At 45.1% G+C, this 25648-nt stretch overlaps 1 protein-coding gene across 1 annotated transcript in view; it reads left to right on the plus strand.

Annotated features, from left to right (window-relative positions):
• Positions 1-21331, plus strand: part of LOC109574154 (C-C motif chemokine 3-like) — a 36301-nt gene extending 14970 nt beyond the window's left edge. Inside the window, exons 3-4 of the mRNA XM_019981960.2 lie at positions 20328-20442; positions 20846-21331. Coding sequence (XP_019837519.1) covers positions 20328-20442; positions 20846-20936 — 206 coding nt within the window. The 3' untranslated portion in view covers positions 20937-21331. The remainder of the gene's footprint in view (positions 1-20327; positions 20443-20845) is intronic.
• The last annotated feature ends 4317 nt before the right edge of the window (positions 21332-25648 follow it).

Genomic DNA, 25648 nt, shown 5'->3' on the forward strand with positions numbered 1-25648 from the left:
GTGCCGCCTTCTCCCCTGGCTCCAGCCCCCTGCAGAGGGCCAAGCAGGCCTGTTGAGGGCAGTGAGCTGGGGATCAGGACACTGGGGTTTAGCCCTGCCTGCTCTTCCTGTAGCACAGGTATTTACCGAGAGCTCCTACATGGCTCTGTGCTGTGTACACACTGGACAGGTCTTGCAGGGAGAGGAGGGAAGCTGACCCGCGTGTCTCAGGCTCAAAGTCCCCTGAGACCACGCAGACCACAGCTGGGTGTGGCAGGCAGTGGGGACCCTGAGGCCTGGGCAGCGCCCCCTGTCTAAGGGGACAGCACCTCCACTTCAGTCCCATTTGGAGGTGAGCTTGTGGAAACTTGGGCTCATGTCTGCTTGGTCTTCCATATTTGTGAAAGAAATGGGCAATAGGGATTTTTAATGTTACCAGTTTTTCAATGTTGGCAACCATCCAAAGATGGTCAAACGAAGAGGGCGTGATCCTTTGTGGGTTCCTCTCGCCCAGACTCTGCTCCTGCCTGGAGGCAGCTGAGCAGACACCTGGAGGGCTCTGGGTCAGCTTCTCGAGGCTGGGGACCAAAGGCCAGGAAGGCTGTTTTCAGAGGCAGGTTTTCCCCACCCCAGGGGAGGGAGAAGTGAGCCTTAACCAGAAATAGGGAGACACCCTAGGGAAAGATGCTGTTTTGCAGGAACCCCAGACCATGTTTTCTAGACCACCCACAGCTCCTCACTGCAGCCCCGCACCCTGCCCACCCCCACCTTCAGTCTCCAGCCCCTGTGTTCTCTTTGTTCAGAGCAGTGAGAGTAGCAGGTCTCACCTTAATTAGCCTCCAAGTGCAGGACGGCAAGAGTGAGGAGGAAGGCCAGGGTGGCCAGGCTGAACCTCATCGTTCTGGGTGCTGACCAGCGACAGGAACAAGGCTGGGCTGAGGACTACTGGATTTTCTGGCTCCTTGAAAGCTGGGCTCTGAGCCTCCTTTATTTGCTGCTCAGGAAGTCAAAACATACAAAAATTTGAGATTGCATGGCAGTTTTGATTCCTTGGAGTTGTAATCAATGCTGCTGTGCAGTGCATGTGCTCTGTGACCCCGTGGACTGTAGCCCATCAGGCTTCTCTGTCCATGGAATCTTCCAGGCAAGAATACTGGAGTGGGTTGCCATTTCCTCAACCAGGGGATCTTCCTGATCCAGGGATTGAACCATCTCTTATGTCTCCTGAACTGGCAGGTGGATTTTTTTCTTTTTCTTTTTAATATAAATTTCTTTATTTTAATTGGAAGCTAATTACTTTACAATATTGTAGTGGTTTTGCCATACAGTGACATGAATACCAACAATGAGAAAACAGAAAGAGAAATTAAGGAAACAATCCCATTCACCACTGCAACAAAAAGAATAAAATACTTAGGAATATATCTACCTAAAGAAACAAAAGACCTATGTATAGAAAACTATAAAACACTGATAAAAGAAATCAAAGAGGACACAAACAGATGGAGAAATATACCATGTTCATGGATTGGAAGAATCAATATAGTAAAAATGAGTATACTACCCAAAGCAATCTATAGATTCAATGCAATCCCTATCAAGCTACCAATGGTATTTTTCACAGAACTAGAACAAATAATTTCACAATTTGTATGGAAATACAAAAAACCTTGAATAGCCAAAGCAATCTTGAGAAAGAAAAACGAAACTGGAGGAATCAACCTGCCTGACTTCAGGCTCTACTACAAAGCTACAGTCATCAAGACAGTATGGTACTGTCTTGATGTACCATACTGATAGATCTTGATAGATCAATGGAACAAAATAGAAAGCTGAGAGATAAATCCATGCACCTATGGACACCTTATCTTCGACAAAGGAGGCAAGAATATACAATGGAGGAAAGACAATCTCTTTAACATGTCAAACTGTCAAACTGGGAAAACTGGTCAACCACTTGTAAAAGAAAGAAAACAGGCAGATTATTTACCAACTGTGCCACCTGGGAAGCCCTGTGACCAATGGCATACCTAAAATATGAGAACTCAGTCAATTTAGACAAAGAAAAGAGGAAGGCAGAGAGTGACCCTGGCTTTCACATTTGGCTGATGTCTTGAGGGTGGTGGTCAAGGAGGCCCGGAGACCAGGAACTGTGTCAGAAACAGCCCTCCCTCTCCCGGTCTCCCCTGGAACCCTGGTTAAGCCCCTTCAGTGAGCCTGACCTCAGGTGTGGACCATGAGCTTAGAGGCCGGGTGACTGTCTCAGGATCAGCAGCTCCAGCCCAATGCTGGAGACAGATGTTGGGGTGAATGCAGGGTTCATCCCGAGCACAAGGTCCAGGCCTGATGGGGGCTAGTGGGGAGCAGGGTCCAGGGGGTTCCTGGGATGGCTGGGCCTCACCAGCCAGGGTGGACTGGAAACCTTCACCTACATGGAACAGAAGGGCCCTCCCCCCTGCCCAGCCCAGGGAGCTTCATCAGACCCTTAGCTACCCAGGCAGGGGCCCAGGCTCTCTGCTCAGCCAGGCCAGCCTCCAGGACAAGACTGAGGGACAGTTTCTTCTGGACTGAGCTGGGGGACCCAGAGGCAGGGCAGTGTTGTCCACAGAATACAATTGTTGTCTTGTCACCCTAAGTGTGTGCTGCAGGGGCCATGCTCAGGATGCCAGGATGATTTAGTGACCGAGATGGAAGGTGCCAACCATCCTGGGTGCCTGGGACCAAGGAGGTTCCTGGGATGTGGGGCTTTCAATGCTAACACAGGGATGATTGCTTATCCTGCTAGGAGGTCAGGCAGGGGTGACTGTCCCCACCTCCAATCCCACCAAATTCAGATCAGGCACCTGTGTGGTTTTTTTTCCCATTTCTTTTCATTGTGATTACAATACATGTAATGTAGAATTTGCCATCATAAACATTTCTAAGGGTACAGTTCAGTGGTGTACATTCAGTGGTGTTAAGTACATTCATACGTTGTGCAGCCTACCCCCATCCATCCACAGAACTTTTTTCATCTTGCAAAACAGAAACTCTATTCCATTCAACAGTGACTTCTCATTCTCCCTCCGCAAGCCACTGGCAATCACTATTCTACTTTGTTTCCATGAATTTGACTATTCTAGGTATCTCACACATGAGTGGAATCATACAGAGTTAGTCTCTTGGTGACTGGCTTTTTTTCTCTTAGGACAGTGTCTTCAAGGTGGTCCATTTTGGAGCACATGTCAGAATTTCCTTTCTAAGCCTGAATATTACTGCACTGTCTATATACCATGTTTTGCATGTCCATCCATCTGTTCATGGACACGGGATGCTTCCACATTTTAACTATTGTAAATAAATGTTGCTATGAATGTGGCCATACAAATATCTCTTTAATATCCTGTTTTCAATTTTTTTTAATTTTGAATTTATTCATTTTTTAATTGAAGGATAATTGCTTTACAGAACTGTGTTGGTTTCTGCCAAACATCAACATGAATCAGCCATAGGTATACATATGTCCCCTCCCTCTTGACCCTCTCTCCCACCATCCTCCCCATCCCACCCCTCTAGGTTGTTACAGAGCCCTGGTTTGAGTTCCCTGAGTCATACAGCAAATTCTCACTGGCTATCTATTTTACATATGGTAATGTAAGTTTCCATGTTACTCTCTCCATACATCCCACTCTCTCCTTCTTCCCCCTGTTTTCAATTTTTTTAGCCTATACACCCAGAACTGGGACTGTTGGGTCATATGGTAAATGCATTTTAAATTTTTTCAGGAACTACCACACTGTTCGACAGGCATGGCATCATTTTATATCCCCATCAACATTGTACAAGAGTTCCAATTCCTCCACATTCTCACTAACATTTGTTATTTTCTGTATCTTTGAGAGTAGCCATACTAATGGTGTGGGGTGATATCTCGTGGTGTTAAGTATCTGTGTTTTTATCAGTTTTACATAGTAAGGTTCCAGTTTGTTTGCAAAGAAAATGTCCCCTACTAATAGGAAAAAAGTCAACCCCCTGTTCTTATGCAAAGAGCAGGAACTTTTGATCTAGTCAGAGGCATTGTTTCAAGCCCAGGAATTCACCACTTACAAGCTATGGGACCTTTTGGGTAATTTTGTTAAGCTTTTAGAGATTTGCATGCTTACTGAAAGGTGTTTGTGTTACCGACAGTGAGGTCCAGCTGCTCACCACTCAAAAGCCAATGAAGAGGCCAGGTTGGTGGAAAGCAAAATTTGCTTTGTTTCGGATGCCAGCAACCAGCAAGAATGGATGTCTGTTCAAAGGCCACCTCCCCACCACTGACAATCAGTGAACAAGAGCTTTTATAGACAGAGGAAGGCAGATACATGCAGAAATAGCACAGGCAGCTCCAACAGTCATTTTGAAATTGTCCTCAGTGGTCTGACCTGCATCATCTTGATTATTTTACATACTGTTAATCTTCAGTTCCAGGGTTGAGTCTGGTTCTCAGAATTGTGGCAGCTTATGTCACAGCTACAGTCTGGTCATCACGTAGGTCACGTCTCCCACCTCGTGAGAGTTTCAGCATCTATTAATAAAAGACAACTCACAGGATATGGATCATAATATTATCTATGGTCCTTGAGAAGGAGCTAAAGGTCCTTGACTATGCTTAATGAACACATAGTCTCCTGTGACTGTTTTCCTTTGTTTCTGCATGCTCTTACTTCTTTAAACTTATTCTTTGGCAAAAGTTTTTCCACAGACAAATGGCAGGTAGAAGATATGGGGGACAAGAACCATAGGTCCTACCCCATTGCATATGTACCCTAACAATCTAAGTGAGTGAAATTTTCCTTATGTGCCCATATTGAGACCTTCCTTAGGGCTGAGGTTCATTCATTCAGTAGTTTTTTTTTTTTTTAATGTTACTTTATTTTTAATTTTTAAAATTATTTTCTAATTTAATTTTTTTAACCTATGTTTATTGAACTGCTACTGTGTTCCAGGCACTTTCTAGAACTTGAGGATACAGCAGCAGACAAGAAAAGCAAGGCTTTTGCTCTTCAGGTGCTCAAATTCCAGAGGGGATCAGACAAGCAATGGAGAGGGAGATGGAGATATAAGCTAGGAAGAGAATGAGCCAAGGTGTTGCGATGGAGCCTGAAGGTTGAGTGAAGGTTACTTAGTAAGCCAGTTAGGGGAACCTCTTCAGGGGGGCTGTCGTTTCAGCTGGGACTGGCTTGTTGAGGAGGAGCTGGGCTTGCAAAGATCAGGGGAGGTTTGTCCTGGGAGTGCGAACAGCAAGGCCAAGACTTAGAGGTGGAAATAGGTTTGGGACATTTGAGGAATAGGCGAGCAGGTGACTGAAGAGAAGGGAGGTGAGGGCCATTGTCCAGGTCCTTTCTGTCTGGTCACTCGACAGTTTACTTTCCCTTTCGTCCATGTGGGCCCTGAAGGTAGCTGCATCCTGGAGAACAAGTGGGTGGATGTAACAAGAGCTCTTGTCAGTTGCTTTAAGGGAAAACAGGAAGAGAAGACCGTGGATTCCTCCCCCTGAGACTTCAGTCTCCCCCCTGTAGGTGGATGGAGAGGGTCTGAGCTGCCTGATTTCTCCCAGCAAACCAGAGCCCAGCGGGGAGCAGGGCCTCTCCCGGTTCTTTTTAAGTTCAGAGAGATGGAGGTGCATGTAGTGGATGCCTCTGATGGCTGTCTTTGTCCTCCCTGCTGACTGTGGGCTCCTGGGTGTGCACCAGGAAGGGGCAGGTGGCCGACACTGGCCTTTGTCCCTTGGTAAGCAGAGCATCAGATGTGGGGGAGGTGGGGGACACACGTGGGCAGGAGGAGGGGAGAAGCTGATTCATTCACCTCATCGCTTGCGTCCCTGTGCCAGCTTCTGGATGCTTGAATCTAAGTTCCTGGTAACACTCAGGTATCTGCCTTCCGTGCTTTCGTAAGCAGCATGCATGCGTATCCTCAAGCTTTATTCTTGCATAACTGACCCTACTTATCTACTTAAAAAAGAAGAGTTGGAGTAAGAGAGGGGTCTTGAGGAGGATTAAGGCTCCAAGAGATTTGAAGTAGGGGGTAAAGTTGCTGTTTTTGTTTTTACACTAGCGCAAAGGATAATATGCCAGCCCACAATAGACTGTACGTGAGTTTCCTGAACTTTACTGTTTTTCCAGCTGGTTCTGGGTTACTTTTGTTAAATGCTAGAGATCAGAGCCTTTGTTCACAACTTTTTCCAGCTCACATTTCCTCAGATGTCCACTGCTGCCAGAGATGGAAGTGGAGTTAGTCCGGTTTCACTTGCCCTAGCTTCACCCATGCTGACTTTCAGTGAACACTTCCTTTTCAAAGTGCCAACAAAGGATTTCTCACCAAGAATTGCTTAGACATAGAATCTTGCCCTTAACGAGATGGGGTGGATGATCCCTCTCAAGTTCATGGAATCCATCTTCTTTACTATTCCTTTTTTGGAAAGTCAAAAAAGCATTGAAGACGGGAACTGGGGGTGACTGGAGGGGAATATTTTAATCACAGTGTTGGTGTCATGGTGTCAGTTGCACAACCCAGGGCTGTCAACACCCTTTGGTTAACAGAGGGATGTTCAGAGTATCTGCATGAATATCTCAGTTTCTCCATTGGTTGGAAATACTTCTGATGAAATTGCTTGTTCTTTGAGGTCTTTCTGAAGAAATGATTTCCTAGTTAGAGGGTGGCCAGGAGCTGGTATTGCAGCAGGCTTCCTTCCAGGACAGATAGATCTGTGAAGTGTGTGCTAACTGCTGCTCCCCACAGAGCAGAAGGTGCTGATGTTCTTTCACAACTGATCTGACCACACAGATGTGATATCAGCGATGATGCCACCAGTGGTCCAGGTCAGAAATAGCCCTCACCATCTGGGCTGGCAGATCCACTTCTAAGATGGCTTCTTCAGTCACATGCGGTGCCTGGGCTGGGAATTTCACTGGAGCTGTGTACATATGGCCCTTCTAGACGGCAGTCTTAGGGGTCAAAGATGAGTGTTCCAGGTGAATAAGGAAGAATCTGCCTGGCTTTTTATGACTTAGTCACAGAAGTCCTATTGTATCTCTTGCATCATAACCTGTTGGTCAAAGCTGTCACAAGCCTGATCAGATTCAAGGAGAGGGGACCTAGATCCCTGCCTCTTCTTGGGAGGAATGTCAAAGAAATCATGGCCATGTTTTAAAATCACTATAGTATCATTTTATCTGTAAATGTGTCTATAAGCTTCTTATTTTTTATTTATTTAAAAATTTTAATTTAATATAGTTGATTTACAATATCATGTAAGTTTCAGGTGTTCAGCACAGTGCTTCAGTTGTATTAGCTTCTTTTTTTGCTGTAACAAATGAACCTCAATCTTAATGGCCTAAAACAACACAGATGTATTCTCTTACCTTTCTGGAGGTCAGAAGTCTGAAATGGGTCTCTACCGGGTTGAAATCAAGGTATCTGCCTTCCTTTTTTGGAGGCTCTAAGGGAAGATCCATTTTCTTGTCTTTTTTTTGACTTCTAGAGGTTGTGCCACATTCCTTATCTGTAGCCAGCAATGGACAGTCAAATCTTTCTCACATTGCATCACTCAGACACTGACAGTCTTGCTACCCTTATGAGAATCCTGATAATGACACTGGGTCATGCAGATAATCCAGGATAATCTCCCTATTTCAAAATCAGTTGTCTATCTTGATCCCTCTTTTCTGTGTAATGTAACATATTCACAGGTTACAGTGATTAGGACATGGCCTCTGAGAGAAGGGTCGTTATTCTGCCTACTTCAGTCTATATCTTAAGAAAAAAAAAAAAAGAATTAAAAAAAATACAGTCACAGTACCATTGCTTATTGGCCATCTGTATGTACTCTTCCCTGAAATATCTGTTCATGAGTTTGGTCCATTTTTTAATTGAATTGTTCATTCATTTGTTTAAGGTTGAATTTTGAAAGTTCTTTATATATTCCAAATACAAGAGCTTTGTCAAATAAGTCTTTTGAAGAGCAAAACTTTAAAATTGATGTGCTCCAATTTTATCAATTTTTCCTTTTATGGGTTGTGCTTTGGGTATCAAATTTTAGAACTTTTTTTTCCTCGTCTTAGGTCTAGAAGATGTTGCTCTTATTTTTTTTTTTTCCAAAAAGTTTTGTCATTTTTTGTTTTAAGTTTAGGTTCATGATGTATTTTGAGTTATTTTTTGGGGGTAAGGTATGAAATTAAGGTCAAGTTTTCTTGGTTTTGTTTGTTTTTTTGTTTGTTTTTGGTTTATAGATGTCCACTTACTTTGGTACCATTTCTTAAAAAGTTTATTCTTTCTCCATTATCCCTTCTATAAATTTTTGCTAGAATTTGCTTTTGAAGGCTATGAGAATTTTGGTAGGGAGGAGGACTTAAATTACTTAATAGAAATAATTCCTTAATAGATATAAGACCATTCATATATTCCATATATTTCATGTCAGTAAATTATATTTCTGATAAGGGCGAAAGAGACTATACTCCAAAGAAACAACAAAATTTAGCAAGCATGTACCAGCCTGAGCTGGGAGAGAAACTTGGGTCTGGATTTTGAGGGTGATTTGATCAAAGACGAAGCACAAGCAGGAGTCAAGATTGCCAGGATAAATATCAATAACCTCAGATATGCAGATAACATCACCCTTATGGCAGAAAACAAAGAGGGAGTAAAGACTCCCTTGATGAAAGTGAAAGAGGAGAGTGAAAAAGCTGGTTTAAAACTCAACATTTGAAAAGCAAATATCATAGCATCTGGGCCCATCACTTCATGGCAAATAGATGGGGAAACAATGGAAACAGTGACAGACTTTGTTTTCTTGGGCTCCAAAATCACTGCAGATGGTGATGGCAGCCATGAAATTAAAAGACGCTTGCTCCTTAAAAGAAATCTATGACCAACCTAGACAGCATATTAAAAGGCAGAAATATTACTTTGCCAACAAAGGTCTGTCTAGTCAAAGCTATGGTTTTTCCAGTAGTCATATATGGATGTGAGAGGTGGACCATAAAAAAAGCTGAGTGCCAAAGAATTGATGCTTTTGAACTGTGGTGTTGGAGAAGACTCTTGAGAGTCCCTTGGACTGCAAGGAGATCCAACCAGTCAATCCTAAAGGAAATCAGTCCTGATCATTCATTAGAAGGACTGATGTTGAAGCTGAAGCTCCAATACTTTGGCCACCTGATGCAAAGAACTGACTCATTGGAAAAGACCTTGATGCTGGGAAAAATTGAAGGCAGAAGGAGAAGTGGACGACAGAGGACAAAATGGTTGGACGGCATCACCAACTCAATGGACATGAGTTTGAGCAAGCTCCAGGAGTTGGTGATGGATAGGGACGCCTGGCGTGCTACAATTCATGGCGTCACAAAGTCAGACACGGTTGTGCGACTGAACTGAACTAAACTGATCAAGGAAGCTGGAACACAAGAATGGATTAGGAGGAACTTATTGACTTGGGGGCACTCTTTCTGGATATAGGCTATAACTTCCTGGCAAGGATCGCAGAGGTTAGTGCGATTTTGCAGCCAGGAAATCTCCAGAATGCCGGAGAAGGCAATGGCTCATGCTGAGTGAAGTTAAAATACTTGAATTGCCATGACAGGTGGAGAAGAAAGGGATAAAAATGACTATGGAAGTGGGCATGACGGAGTAGATAAACCATGTGAGGCTGAAAGATCCTCCAGATTATATTCTATGAAAAGTTCCAGAAAACGCATTATTCATCAAAGCCGTCAGGACTGGCTGGTGAGACAGGGACCAGCATCAGCGGTATTTCTCCTTTTCCAGCTAGTACTGAGGGTAGGAGTGGCTGATACAAAACTTGGCCCATTGATAGCAATGGGGATAATGCCCTCTGACCTTGAATCTTCAGAATTACATCTCTCACCATTTTGTAAAACTGTTAGCCATTATCTCTTCAGATCTGTTTGCTGTCTCATTCTCTCTTTCCTCTTATTTTGAGATTCTAATTAACTAGATGGTTAATTAACCAAATAGATGCCCTGCTCTATTCTCTATGTGCTCTTATCCACTCTTTTGTATTTTTCATTCACATGTTTCCCTTTGGTTCATTTTGGTATGTTTGAACTTGACCAATATTTCTTCAGTTGAGTTTAGTCTACTCCGAGGTTTTATTTCAGTTTTTGCATTTTTTGGACCCAAAATTTGTATTTTTACTTTTACAAATTTGCAACAATACTCATGGTAGTTTCCAGTTCCTCACCAAAAAGCTCAAGCTTCTTCTCAAGGCATTTGTGGCATCAGCATCTGGGATCTTGTTTAAAAATGTTTTAGAGTTTGAGATTTTCTAAACCACCCGGGTGATGGGGCCTGGCCTCCACTTTGTTCAAGGAATGGTTTTCTTCTCATTTACTTTCCCTCCTATAAGCCCAGACAGAGGATGGTTTCTTGCAGTCCCTTCACTTGGGCAGCACTGGACTTTGTTTTCCTCCAGCTGAGAAAGGCTGTGAAAGGTTCAGTTCATCTTCTCAGCCACCTCTTCTGAATTGCAAACATCCTCAATCTAGAAGAGACTGCACTGCCAGGCTCAAATTTCTGGATTTCTATCATCTCTGGATAGAGAGAGCCTCTTGATGAGGGTGAAAGAGGAGAGTGGAAAAGCTGACTTAAAACTCAAAATTCAAAATACCAAGATCATGGCATCCAGTCCCATCACTTCATGGCAAATAGATGGATAAAAAGTAGAAACAGTACTTGGGCTCCAAAATCACTGTAGATGGTGACTGTAGCCTTAAAATTAAAAGATGCATGCTCCTTGGAAGAAAAGCTATGACAAACCTAGATAGCATACTAAAAAGCAGAGACATCACTTTGCCAACAAAGGTCCATATAGTCAAAACTATGGTTTTTCCAGTAGCCATGTATGGATGTGACAGTTGAGCTATAAAGAAAGCTGAGGGCCAAAGAATTGATGCTTTTAAACTGAGGAGCTGGGTAAGACTCTTGAGAGTCCCCTGGACTGCGAGGAGATCAAACCATTCAATCATAAAGGAAACCAGTTCTCAATATTCATTGGAAGGACTGATGCTGAAGCTCCTGATGTGATGAGCCGACTCATTGGAAAAGACCCTGATGCTGGAACAGATTGAAGGCAAGAGGAAAAGGGGATGACAGAGGAAGAGAGGGTTGGATGGCATCACCAACTTGAAGGACATGGGTTTGAGCAAACTCTGGGAGGTAGTTAAGGACAAGGAAGCCTGGCGTGCTGCAGTCCATGGGGTCGCAAAGAGTCGGACACAACTTAGTGACTGACAGCAAGAACATCCTTTCTGGGGTCTTTAAGCAACAATTCCTTACTTCTGACTTGCTGAGGTAGGTTGTCTCTTGACCGAGAATTCTACATTCCTGGTAAATCTGCTTCATGTGGAACACTGAGGAACAAATTACTAGTGTTTAATTAAGAGTGTGGGGCTTGCTCTAGTCTGCAGTTTGGATCACAACATTACCAATTGTGTGACCTTGGACAATCTCACTGAAACTCTGTTTTCTCATTTGTCAAAGGGAGATAATCAGAGTACACACAACACAGTGATTTTGAAGAATAGACCATGCATGTAAATCCCTTAGTTACCAGAGAGGTTTAGGGTGCACATAAGAATTGTTCAGTTGCCAATTTGCTTAGTTCCTTATGAGGAAAGAGAAGAGTGAAAGAGTTGGCTTAAAACTCAACATTCAAAAAACAAGGATCACGGCATCTGGTCCCATCACTCCATGGCAAATAGATGGAAAAACAATGGAAACAGTGACCGACTTTATTTTCTTGGGCTCCAAAATCACTGCAGATGGTGATGGCAGCCATGAAATTAAAAGACACTTGCTCCTTGGAAGAAAAGCTATGATCAACCTAGACAGCATATTAAAAAGCAGAGACATTACTTTGCCAACAAAGATCTGTTTAGTCAAAGCTATGGTTTTTCCAGTAGTCATGTATGGATGTGAGAGTTGGACTATAAAGAAAACTGAGCGCTGAAGAATCGATACTTTTGAACTGTGGTGTTAAAGAAGACTCTTGAGAGTCTCTTGGACTGCAGGGAGATCCAACCAGTCAATCCTAAAGGAAATCAGTCCTGAACATTCATTGGAAGGACTGATGTTGAAGCTGAAGCTCCAATACTTTGGCCACCTGATGCAAAGAACTGACTCCTTGGAAAAGACCCTGATGCTTAGAAAGATTGAAGGCAGGAGGAGAAGGGGATGACAGAGGATGAGATGGTTGTATGGCATCACTGACTCAAAGAACATGAGTTTGAGCAAGCTCCAGGAGTTGGTGATGGACAGGGAAGCCTGGCTTGCTGCAGTCCATGGGGTTGCAAAGAGTTGGACATGACTGAGAGGCTGAACTGAGCTGAACTGACTTATGAGGAAATTGTTTCTCCAGATGTGGGGCCAGGAGTTGGCATCACCCAGGGATCAGCTTGGGCTTCCCTGGTGGTTCAGATGACAAAGAATTTGCCTGCAGTGTGGGAGACCTGGGCTCGATCCCTGGATTGGGAAGATCTCCTGGAGGAGGGCATGGCAACCAAGTGTTCCTCCAATATCTTGCCAAGAAGACCCCATGGACAGTGGAGCCTGGCAGGCTACAGTCCATGGGGTCACAAAGAATCAGACACGACTGAGCAATGAAGCACAGTACACAGAGCAGGGATCAGGCTTAGCTATTTCCTTTCCATGTGACAGATTTCTCTCTGAAGTGAATGATCAAAGCCTTCTTCCACAGAGCAGGACGCCCTGATGGACTCCCACAATTGTCCTAACTGTATAAACGGGACATGCAAAAAACACCAAAAAGGATAAGCCAAGCTTAACCACGCCCTAGATGGAAAGAACGGAATTGGAAAGCCTGGAGGTAGAAGGACGGTGAAACTCAAGATTATCTTTCCAGTAATTTGTCTATTTGTTGAATACTCACCATAGACCTACAAGTCTGGATTTAACGCTTAAGGAGGGTCAGCAGCTGTAAAAATGGCCATACTCTTTGATCCAGAAATTCTATTTTTCAGAACCTATTTTATGTAAATTAACTCACAAATGGGGAAAATTTTAAGGACAGTGGTTTTTTTGTGGTAGTTTATCTATGATCATATAATTGATAGCCAACTATATAGTCTACATTGCTGGACTGGCATAGTGGTTAATGTTTAAGAGCCTAATGCCAGCCTCTTAAACAAATAGAATGACATGGAAAGACTTGATTTTTAATATTACATATGAATAAGCAAGATGCAAAAAATGCAATCCTGGGAAGAAGAGAAAAACAGAAAGAAATAAACCTACTTTATATGCCGATCCACTCCTCACCCCATGTCCCATGGGCTGTCTCTTCTCCACAAGCCCGGCCTTTCACTAGGAAGGAGGAATGATTCTGATATTACACCAGGATAAGAACACATGATCATCGACAAATTTTTGACAGATCTGGAGAGAAATGAGAGAAACAGCAGGCTGTGAGGTGTCTGCCCTAACCATGAGGAAGTGGCAATCAAGAGCCCCAGAAAAGCCAGATCAATTTCTTCCCTCCTTGGAGGGTGGCTGGCCACAAGTTGGTGATGTTAGTGCTCAGGGCTGCGGAGTAGAGCACAAAATGAACCAAGTAAATTAAGCATTTCTTCTTGACCGTGAATTACTGTTTTGAATCTCTGCCTATCTTGTTCTCAGTGTCTGTCTCCCTCTTCAGCGAATATAGCTATTGGGTCAGGGAGCCCTTGTTCCATCTCTTTTAGGGAAATTCATCCTGTCCACAGAGACAATCGCCAGCAAGATGCCACCTTCTGTACATCACCCAAAGGCTGGAGCTCCTTGAGAGAGCCAAGGGACTCTGTCATTTTGTTCATCCTAGGAACCAACTGGACCTGGCATTTGCATCTTATTAGTGAATGCCGGAGAAGGCAATGGCACCCCACTCCAGTACTCTTGCCTGGAAAATCCCATGGATGGAGGAGCCTGGTAGGCTGCAGTCCATGGGGTTGCAAAGAGTTGGACACGACTGAGCGACTTCACTTTCACTTTTCACTTTCATGCATCGGAGAAGGAAATGGCAACCCACTCCAGTGTTCTTGCCTGGAGAGTCCCAGGGATGGGGAAGCCTGGTGGGCTGCCGTCTATGGGGTCACACAGAGTCGGACACGATTGAAGCGACTTAGTGGTAGTAGTGAATGCGTTAGACCTCAATTTTCCCCACTAACAATGGGTCTACCAGATCCAGAGACAAGATAGTTAAAACTTCCTGAGAAGTTTGGGAAATAGCTCAGAATGTTTTAAAACCTTCTGTGAAGTTCTTTGCTTTCATGTGAGAAATCTCAACCATAGAGTTTAAGTGATGTGGTTTAGACATCCATCCAGAGCATTAAGAAACAATTCTAAGAGAAAGGAAGGATGAGAGTCTTGTGATACAGACAAAACTCATGAGCTGAGGGATGTAGTGAAGAGATGGTTGACCAGAGCAGCATGGGAACTCATCAGTGATAGGCAGGAAGAGGGCAAAGCCAAGATAGAATGGGGCAAGTGCTGCTGCCTCCATCCTTCGGGAGTCCATCCTGTATCCTTGTCCCTTTATAGGCAACTCTAGAGCATGAGAAGCTGGAGGCTGGGCGTGATCAGAAGGGAAGTTGCTGCATGGTGTCTTGTTATGAGTTGCACATGTTGGGGTCCCTGGGGTCACACAGAGGTTCAGAGCATCCAAGAAGAGCCCAGTTGCTCATTTGTTGGGGCTGATCGGCTGGAAAGGTTTTGGCCAGTGAGATGATGTTAGTGTCAGAGCCGTAAGGACATGGAAAGATCTACAGATTAATAGTTCCTCCCACAGAGCAGATCTGATGCTCTGCTACAGCTGTTCCGATCACAGAGGGTGACACCTACGGGTGATGTGACAGCACCCCGAGCACACAAGTCCCACTGGAAACCGCATCCTGGGTGAAAAGGACCATGACATCATGTTGCTCAGACCACTTCTGAGGAAATGATTCATGAACAAGGAGGTGGGGGAGCCAGGAGTTGCCGTCACTAAGGGACCAAGCTTAGCTGGTCTTCTACCACGAACAGAGCTTTATGGATCATACCATTCCCTTTTGCGTTTCTCAGAGCAGACGTTTCTAATGTTCTTCACAGGTGTTTTGACTGTGACATATCTACTGATGCTGTAGAGTCTTCAGTAGCCTGAGCTGTGTTGGATCAAAACTCAGATGGACAGAATGAAATTGGGGAAGTCTGGGACATGACAGATTTGATGTGATAGATAAATCTGGCTTTTAAATCACTGTTTCATTCATCAAACATTCACCAGTCCCTACAATATGCCATTAAAATCTTGTTTAACAGTTGGGTATATAAATGAATGCACATTAGTCATGGGGTGTCTCTATAAAGCAGGAGTCCTAAATGTCCTTATTTTTTGGCCCAGAAAGTCTACAGCTAGGAAAATATCCTATGGGGAAAAAACCTCATTTGTTGAAAAAGGTTTATGCATATAGATATTTGGTGAAGCATATTTATAGCAATTAAAAATTGAAAACAGTCCAAATGTGCTACAGTAGTGGATGACAATATTAATACGCTAGGCTGATGGATGAGGAAATTAGGCAGCTCTTAAAAATACTGGAATGAGTTGGAAACGTCTTGTACTGTTAAGTGTAAATAAGAAAAATAAAAATTTGCATTCATATCATGGCTACAATTATGTCCCTTCCCTTTCCCACATACATGGTAAAAAGAGATAAAAAGCAAATAAGTAAATGGAACTATCATAAGCCTAGGAGAAAATACACTTGAAAGAAATAAGCCAAATTAATAGTCATTTGCTAAGTCACTTCAGTCGTGTCCGACTCTGTGCGACCCCATAGACGGCAGCCGACCAGGCTCCCCCATCCCTGGGATTCTCCAGGCAAGAACACTGGAGTGGGTTGCCATTTCCTTCTCCAATGCATGAAAGTGAAAAGTGAAAGTGAAGTCGCTCAGTCGTGTCTGACTCTGTGTGACCCCATGGACTGCAGCCTACCAGACTCTTCCATCCATGGGATTTTCCAGGCAAGAGTACTGGAGTGGGGTGCCACTGTCTTCTCCGTTAATAGTCATTAGGTTTGGATAATAGAACTTTTCCTACCTTTAGGGAAAGACATTTTATTCAGATTGTGCCTGAGTTCATTTATGCCAGAATAAGACAGGAAGAATGTAGATGAACACCACCCCCAACCCCAGCTCCACATCCTCACTTGCATTTGCCACGCTGCCTACCCAACTTTCAGAAGTGAAACAATTCTCTATTCTTTTCTGCATTTTATATATATTTAAAATCAGCTTTAACTACTTTTGAGAGTATTCTATAGTCAACATTACCAATTATGATTTAAAAAAAGCCCAATTGCAATTTAAAACACTAGCAACATTACTTTCTCTCCACTCCTGTGAGACTCCCTCTTATGCAGTGGATGAGACTTTTTGAGAAGATGTGATGGCTGAATAGCAGCAACTATTTCCCCACCAGGAGGTGACAAGCCCAAAGAAGAAAAGCCAACAAACTGTTGAAGGGAGATATTTTCAGAAGAGTCGTTAATGATGTCATTGAACCCTGGAAATGCCTTGACTTTACAATAAGGAAACAGGAAATGTTCTAGGATTCTTTAATAGCAAGGACTTCCTCTAAAATTTATTTACCTCCACAGTTTCTAAGGGCAAATTATTACTACAAGAGGTGAATTTGTTATCATATTTAGTTGTAAGTGATCTTTTAATTTGGAGAAGGCAATGGCACCCCACTCCAGTACTCTTGCCTGGAAAATCCCATGGATGGAGGAGCCTGGTGGGCTGCAGTCCATGGGTCGCTAGGAGTCGGACACGACTGAGAGACTTTACTTTCACTTTTCACTTTCATGCATTGGAGAAGGAAATGGCAACCCACTCCAGTGTTCTTGCCTGGAGAACCCCAGGGATGGGGGAGCCTGGTGGGCTGCCATCTCTGGGGTCGCACAGAGTCAGACACGACTGAAGCGACTTAGCAGCAGCAGCATCTTTTAATTGTTATAAATAAGCTGTTATACAGATGACCTCATCATTGTGCTTATGTCCATAAGATAGATCTCTGGCAGAGTTTTTCTGTTTAAAGGGTAGCAACAGTTTAAGGGTCATCATATTAGCTCCCAATTAGCCCAGCTAGAAGGTCTTGTAGGTCTTCATAGAACTGCTCAACTTCAGCTTCTTTAGCATTAGTGGTTGGGACATAGACTTGGATTACTGTGATATTGAATGGTTTTCTTTGGAAATGAACCGAGATCACTCTGTCATTTTTGAAACGCAAGTACTACCTTTTGGACTCTTTTGTTGACTATGAGGGCTACTCCATTTCCTCTCAGGGATTCTTGCCCACAGTGGTAGATGTAATGATCATCTGAATTAAATTCACCTATTCCCATCCATTTTAGTTTACTGATTCCTAAAACGTCGATGTTCACTCTTGGCATCTCCTTTTTCAGTTCAGTTCAGTACAGTTCAGTAGCTCAGTCGTGTCCGATTCTTTGAGACCCCATGAATCGCAGCATGCCAGGCCTCCCTGTCCATCACCAACTCCCAGAGTCCACCCAAACTCGTGTCCATCGAGTTGGTGATGCCATCCAGCCATCTCATCCTGTGTCGTCCCCTTCTCCTCCTGCCCCTAATCCCTCCCAACATCAGGGTCTTTTCCAATGAGTCAACTCTTCACATGGGGTCGCCAAAGTATGGGAGTTTCAGTTTCAGCATCAGTCCTTCCAATGAACACCCAGGACTGATATCCTTTAGGATGGACTGGTTGGATCTCCTTGCAGTCCAAGGGACTCTCAAGAGTCTTCTCCAACACCACAGTTCAAAAGCATCAATTCTTCGGCGCTCAGCTTTCTTCAGAGTCCAACTCTCTCATCCATACATGACCACTGGAAAAACCATAGCCTTGACTAGTTGGACCTTTGTTGGCAAAGTAATGTCTCTGCTTTTGAATATGCTGTTTAGGTTGGTCACAACTTTCCTTCCAAGGAGTAAGCATCTTTTAATTTCATGGCTGCAATCACCATCTGCAGTGATTTAGGAGCCCAGAAAAATAGTCACTATTTCCACTGTTTCCCCATCTATGTTCCATGAAATAATGGGACCAGATGCCATGATCTTCATTTTCTGAATGTTGAGCTTTAAGCCAACTTTTTCACTCTCCTCTTTCACTTTCATCAGGAGGCTTTTTAGTTCCTCTTCACTTTCTGCCATAAGGGTGGTGTCATCTGCATATCTGAGGTTATTGATATTTCTCCTGGCCATCTTGATTCCAGCTTGTGCTTCTTCCCGCCCAGCATTTCTCATGATGTACTCTGCATATAAGTTAAATAAGCAGGGTGACAATATACAGACTTTACGTACTCCTTTTCCTATTTGGAACCAGTCTGTTCCATGTCCAGTTCTAACTGTTTGACCACTTCTGATTTACCTTGATTCATGGACCTAACATTCCAGGTTCCTATGCAATATTGTTCTCTACAGCATCAGACTTTCACCATCAGACACATCCACAATTGGGTGTCGTTTCCACTTTGGCTCAGCCTCTTCATTCCTTCTGGAGTTATTTCTCTGCTCTTCTCCAGCACTTTGGGCACCTACCAACCTAAGGGGTTCACCTTTCAGTGTCATATCTTTATGCCTTCTCGTACTGTTCATGGGGTTCTCAAGGCAAGAATGTTGAAGTGGTTTGCCATTTCTTTCTCCAAACAAGGGACTAGCTATTCTGTGTCCATCAGCCTGTTGATGGTGATGTCTGCAGGAATTTGACCAGACTGTACTTTTTGTGGGGGCCCCACAGATATTTCCCCAGCTGGAGCCAGTGTTCAAGCTGGACGGGCCATTAAGGTTCTTATTATTAGTGTAAGACGAACCTCAACAACCATCAGGGGACTTTGAAAGACAAGGTTTGTTACTTGGAGTTCCAGAGGGTAGACAGCACGGCTGCGGCTGCACAGTGAGGTCTCAGAGGGAGAGGGCTCAGACCTGGGGCTCTGCCTTTATTGGGGTGAGGGTGGGGTGACCAGAGTATTACAGGTTCACTCTTTATTGGTGAATTTAAAAGATAAGAGAGAAAGTGTGGAAGGGAAAAGGGAAGCCACTCAAATGGTCAGTTATCTAGGTCATCCAGAACTTTCTAAAAGGGGAACTCCATGTGTAGGGCAGCCTGGCCCATCATCTAGTTCTGTATCGGGGGATGTGCTTATTCAAGATGGATATCTTTGAAATGGATGCCTCGCAATCAAAAGCTTAAGGTAGAATGTTTGAGGAATGAGCCAAAGTCTGAAAGGCCAGCCTCACTCCGGCCCCTTCTGCAGCTGAGTATTCCCCAGATCTGTCCCCACCCAGGGTGTGCTTTTAGCTTGGCTCGGGGGGCTTCTCAAGACTCTGTGGTATTATCGTCTAGGTCAGAGCTGTGTTGTCGGGACAGCTTGGGGTGGGTCCCAGAAGGTTCAGCTCTGTGGGGAGATGCTTGGTGTACAGACCTGCCCTTGTGAGAAAGCACCGCACAATCTTGTCACAGGGTCACACCAGCCTCTCACCTCCTCTCACTGGGGAAACCATTTCCCCATCAAGTAAGCAACACGAGCGCTCCTGCAAATACGCTGAGCCCTTGTGGTGACCCGAAGCTTTGCTGGCTTCTGCCACTCACAGCATGATACCAACGCCGTGACAAAACACACACCCCCCGCCTCGGTCTCCACAAGTTTCCGTCCTCTAGTGTCCCAAGGCTGCCTATAAAGAGAGGACACAGCCCAGACCCCAGCAGGAGGCTGCAGCTTCAAGTCTCGAGTCCAGCTCCACTGGGCCCACCTGACTCTCTCACCCGCCCAGCATCATGGAGATCCCCGGGGCCGCCCTGGCTGTCCTGCTGCTCACCGCGGCCCTCTCTGCCCACACCTGCTCTGCCACCTGTGAGGCCTGTCCCCAACTCTTGGCCGGGGTCTTTCACCTGAGCCCTTAAGTAGAGAGCTTCAGAGAGACTTCAGACACTATTTCCTGAGCAGAACTTTCCTTCCCAGGGTGGTTTTTAGCAATTCTATTCTCTGGCTCTGAGAGACAGTGGCAGGGAAGCCCATTTTATGGATTCCTGGGAAAATGAGGCCCAGGTGGGATTCTGACAAAAGCTGGAATCTGTGTCCAGTGGGCTCCCAGTGTAGCCTTTGGTCTCCTCTGGAATCCAGTTGAAATAACACCACTTCCTCCTGGATTCCCCCGCCCCCGCCCCCCGCACTGCCTCCTGCAGGTCTCCTGACCCTCGAGGGGCCGCTGGCTGCCTCTCCCCGTGAACAAGGACTTACCACGGTCTGTCCCCTCTCTCACAGTTAGTACCAACACCCCGACCGACTGCTGCTTCTCCTTCGTCTCCCGGCAGATCCCACGCAAACTCGTGGACGACTATTATGAGACCAGCAGCCAGTGCTCCAAGCCCGGCATCATGTAAGGGCCAGCCTTCCTGCCTGCCCTGGGGAAGAAGCCTGGGGGTCTGAGGCACCTCCTCAGAGCTCAGGACACCAGGGGGGCCCCTGCCATCTTTTCTCACCTGGTTTGGGGCCTGCAGAGGGTCCTGAGGGTCTGCCCCTGGGCAGAGGGAGGAGAGGGAAGGGGTGACAGCAGGAAGCTGTCCTCTTTCTCATTTGCCAAACAACGGTGCTGGCTTTCCAAGGGGACCCCCATAGGAGACCCAGGAAGGTCTGTGAACCCCAGGGTTAAGGCGACATGATTTGAGCATGTGGACAGGCCCTGAGATGTCCGGGGCAGAAGGAGGGAGGGGTCCCTGGGGGCCCAGGATCCCCCCCATGCTGCACTCACCAGTGTGTAACCCTTCTGCTCCTCTCCACAGCTTCAAGACCAAAAGAGGCCGGCAGGTCTGTGCCGACCCCAGTGAGGACTGGGTCCAGGAATACATCATCGACCTGGAGCTGAATCCCTGAGTGGCCTGGGAGCTGCAGGGAAGATGTTCCCTCTATGGACAGTCAGGGACGCAGGGCAATGACCCTGGAACTCCAAAAGGCACCTCTTCTGTGGGTCACACCCCATCCCCAGCCACTCACTTCACTTTAATGTCTCCTATTTAATTTTTCTCATTTATTTCCACCGTGGAAGTGTATGATGTCTTGAATATCTGCTCTGACCCCCTCTTCCCCACCCATCCCTCCCCCTTCCTCCGTAACTGTCCTCACTCTCAGTACTTGGATCAATCAGTGTGATTGGCGCTCTCCTGGCACCACTCATATCATACATGCCAAACAACAAATGCTGGTTGAGTGGTTTTGCCCAGGACTGTGATTCAAAATATTGAAGGCTCTTCCATAAAAGGTAAACCAGCCTTTTCCTTGTGGTGACTCTTGATTTTGTCTTCCCAGCAGCCAGAATCATGGATAGAGACTAATACGGGGTGAGGAGGGGAGAATAGGGAAATATGAAAAGGGGCCGACCACGAGTAAGGAAAAACATCCTAGAACAAAAACACCAGACATTCCCCTGGAGATACTGTCCAGGAAAGTTAAAACCGGCACATTAATTTTTAAAATTTATTTTTATTTTTTAAAAATATTTCTTTGTTTATTTTTGATTGTGCGGGATCTTACTTGCAGTGTGTGGGCTCAGTAGTTACAACACAAGGACTTGTTTGTTCCATAGCATGTGGGGTCTTCGTTCCCCGACCAGGGATTGAACCTGTGTTCCCTGTATTGGAAGGTGGATTCTTCACCACTGAACTGCCAGGGAAGTCCCGACATGTTATTTTATAACCAAATCATAACTTACCTACTTAAATGAAAACCAAGGTGGTGTGTATTTGTGCACACAATTGCATTTTTGTATGTGATTTCCTCGAAATAATGGCTCACACTTGTTGAGGTCTTATCAAGCGCTAGGTTTTATGATCAGTGTGTATAGTAGTGCTGTGCTTAGCGCTCACCTTGGTGACAGGTAAGCCAGCCCTGCCTGCAGTCTAACAAGAATACCCTACCCGCCCGTTGATGGAGAGTCTTGTTCACCTTCTCCATTGCTCGGCACTCTGCTTTTTTGAGGAATATTCTTCAAGCCTATATCTGAGCTGAGACTTGGGGGCTAGAGTGGCCAGAGTTAAATTTAAAAATATGGGATGAAGAATTCTTTAGCATAAGGATGTCCCATGCAATTGTTGGGACATACTTATACAAAAATTATTTGTTGGGTATCTGAAGTTCAATTTTAACTGGGATTACTGTATTCTACCCGGTGACCCTACTTGGGGTACACACCTCTCATTAAGGCTGCCTGTTTCCTGTTGAAGTTGGGTACCTAAGGATTGGCTTGAATGCAAGTATTTTCAACATTGAATTCACATTAGAATCACTTGGTGGAGGTCGTTTAGTTGCTGAGTCGTGACTGACTCTTTGTGACCCCATGGACTGTAGCCCGGCAGGCTCCTCTGTCCACGGGATTCACCAGGCAAGAATACTGGAGTGGGTGGCCATGTCCTTCTCCTTGGGATCTTCCCAACCCAGCGAGCGAACCCGCGTCTCCTGCATGGCAGGCAGATTCTTTACTGCTGAGTCACCAGGGAAGCCTCAGAATCACTTGGGAGAGCTTTTTGAAAACTTCATTGCCAGGAGCTCACCTCCAAAGTCAAGGCTCTAATGACATCTAGGTGAAACCTGGACATCAGTAATTTTAAAATGTTAATAATGCACATCTAGTTTGAGAAGCAACGTTGGGGTGTAGTCTTAGCCTGTTTTTGGCTGGTCTTGGGGTTTCAGAGGTGATACAACTCTCTTCCAGTTTTTCAAGGCTTCTGATCTGGTTTTCTTGTCAGGTTCGTTGGATGGTTAATTAGCAGAAAATCTGTCAGCTACTGTTACTTTTAGAACAGAGATTTAGGACTCCTCCTCTCTCATAGCACAGTGCTGGGAGCTCTGGGCCTCCGCTTTTGCCACCACCCGCCTCTCCCCCATGTAACTGGCTCTGGGCTCCACACTGCCCTCTGCTGATGAAACGATGTCACAGGCGGGGAGGTTGCCCTGATCAGCTCTCTGCCTCCAAACGCATCCCACCAGCCCACCTCCTCACAAGAAACAGGAGGGTTGGTTTTGTTCACAGGATGAATTTCTTAAAGGAGGGGTCTGAGAACAGGATGAACCGGGATGTTTATGGATTCCACTTTTTGTCTTTTCTAGTCTCCCATCCTGTCATTTCTGCTTATACTAACCTTAGCTTGGAGGGGAGAATTCTGCTTTTCCAGATGACTGATTCTCAACCAGCAAGCAGAAAGGGTTTATCTTAAACAAGCTATATTTTTCTTCCGTCTCTGCTATCGGAGGAGCCAATTTCAAGGTGAGCTAATCTCTTTCTTAAAGGGCTTTGCTGATTTATGCAAGAAGTAATCATTCTTCAACACCCTGAATTTTCCTTTTTGATGTAACCTTGGTGATGCAGATGGCCTTGCTGAGAATATATAAGAAGCCATGGGGATGACCAGCTGTCCTGCTGGTTAGAGGTGTCCTCCCTGACTTTGACCTCAGCTACTGCCCTTGGCCAAGTCCACTTTCGGGGTCTGTTGCCTGCAACACTGCAGTCTATGTCAGTTCGGGGTATTTTGAGTTGCTGTATCAGAAAAGCTGACTCAATCTGGCTTAACTGATAAAGGGAGCTTGTTAGTTCACATAATTGAAGTTTCAAGAAATGGATTACCTTCAGGCAAAGATTGATCCTGTGGTCCATAAAGTATCACCATAAACCATGTTTCTTTATAAATTTTTGATCTCCATTCAATTTGGGAGCTTCATCTTAGGACTTCTACTGTAGAGTGAGTCAGCTTGCTTGCAGTCCCCACCCTCCTTGAGACCCCTTCATGGGGTTTCAGGAGAAAAAGTAATGACCTCTCCGCACAAAGGCGGAACCCAGCAGGTGGGCCACTCTTTCTTCTTCCTGTAGATGTCGACTTTCTGAGCCAGACTGAGCAAAAGAGAAGCAATCAAGATCAGAGGCAGGGCAGAGAAAGGAGTGTGGAGCAACAGTGTTCTCACCACGTGGAATGAGTTTTCTCGTGGCCAGACCACCCTGTGGAAGGTTCTGGAGCTTGAGCCTTCTTCTCAGTGACACTGCACAGATTGGGGAATCATATATCCTACCTTGTCTGGGGAAGACCCAGTTTTTGCCAGTGTGCCAGCATATTATTAATAATAGTATCCTCTTGGACTCTCAAAATGGTCATTTTATCAATAGTAGGTCTACTGCTTGAAGGGTCTCTAACAGCAGGAGCTGGTGAGATGGTCTCAGGATTGACGTACACAGAGGTCCCTGACTGTGTGGGCAAAGGATGCTGAAATCCAGTCTGCGTGTCACCTCTACAGTCTTACACCCTACACAGGGCCAGATGTGCTCCAAGAGGGAGCCTTTTCTTAATGTCCTCAGGCTAGCAAAGGCCCAGGTGTGCTATGAGTGGGGTGGGTGGAGGAAGAGGTGAAGGATGCAGGCAAAATTGGGGTGTCAACATCAGGGAACTAGGCAAAGAAAGGAGCCACAGAATCCCCTCCATGCAAAGAAATGCATGTGCTGCCCAAGAGAGCATCAGTGGCTTTTTGGTATTAAAAAAAAAGAGGCAGAGTTAACAAGCCAAATGAAACAGGGACTACATCTGTGTGCAGTTAAGAAAAGTTCTCTTAACTCCATTATCATGCCACATAGACCACCCTCTCCCCAGGACCCCAGAAGAAGTAGGTCTTTAAAAGAGAAGAGAAGGCATCCAGGACTAAAGCCTCCTCTTCCTGCAAAACCCCTGAGCCTGATTTGCAGCAGTAGGGGGTGTGGAGGAGGCAAGAAGTGGAGATGAGATCAAATTTGAGACTGAAATTATAAACTGAAAGAATTTTTATTACTGTATGTGACTAGAAAGTTGTGGATCTGCCAAAAATGCTGTTAAGGTGAAACCAGTGGTGGGAGAAAAGTTCAGCATTTTATGTTTATTTTCTGTAAGCATCAGGATAGGACAGGCTATAGCTGAGTAACAAACAACCCCTCAGTGGATTAACAAAATAAAAGTTTCTCACTGGCACCAGATCTGATGTAGGTCAGGTCGCTGGTTCTCAAAATTGAGTGTGTACCAGAGCCAGTGGAGGGCCTGTCTAAGCACAGAGTCCTGGTCCCCACGCGAGAGACTCTGATGCTGCGTGTCTGGGGTCCAGCTCAGCTCTGCTTTTCTCATGGGCTTTCCGGTGATGCTGATGGTGCTGGTCCATGAACCACACTTGGAGTAGTGCTGACCCCAGAGCAGCTTGCCTCTAGGTGGTGACGCAGGAATCCAGGCTGCTTCCATCCTGTAGCTATCGATTCTGGAATGAGAAAGGAGACAGAAAAGCCATACTGCTTTTAACTGTCCTGGCCCAGAAGGGACACACATCACCTCTGCTTGCAGTCCATTCAGAATTAGTCCCAAGAGACAAAATCCATCTGCCATGTAAGGAAACACATGGGCTATTACTATTTAGGGAGCACTAATATCTCTGCCAGTTACTGTCAACAAGAGGTTTACTGATGAAAGCGGGTGGTCCAAGGTGAACTTTTTTTTTGGCCACACCAGGTGGCTAGGAGGATCTTAGTTCCCCAACCAGGAATTGAACCTTTATTTTTGGCAGTAAGAACTGAATCCCAACCACTGGGA

The sequence above is a fragment of the Bos indicus genome, chromosome 19 (assembly GCF_029378745.1).
Source record: "Bos indicus isolate NIAB-ARS_2022 breed Sahiwal x Tharparkar chromosome 19, NIAB-ARS_B.indTharparkar_mat_pri_1.0, whole genome shotgun sequence".
Taxonomy (NCBI): domain Eukaryota; kingdom Metazoa; phylum Chordata; class Mammalia; order Artiodactyla; family Bovidae; genus Bos; species Bos indicus.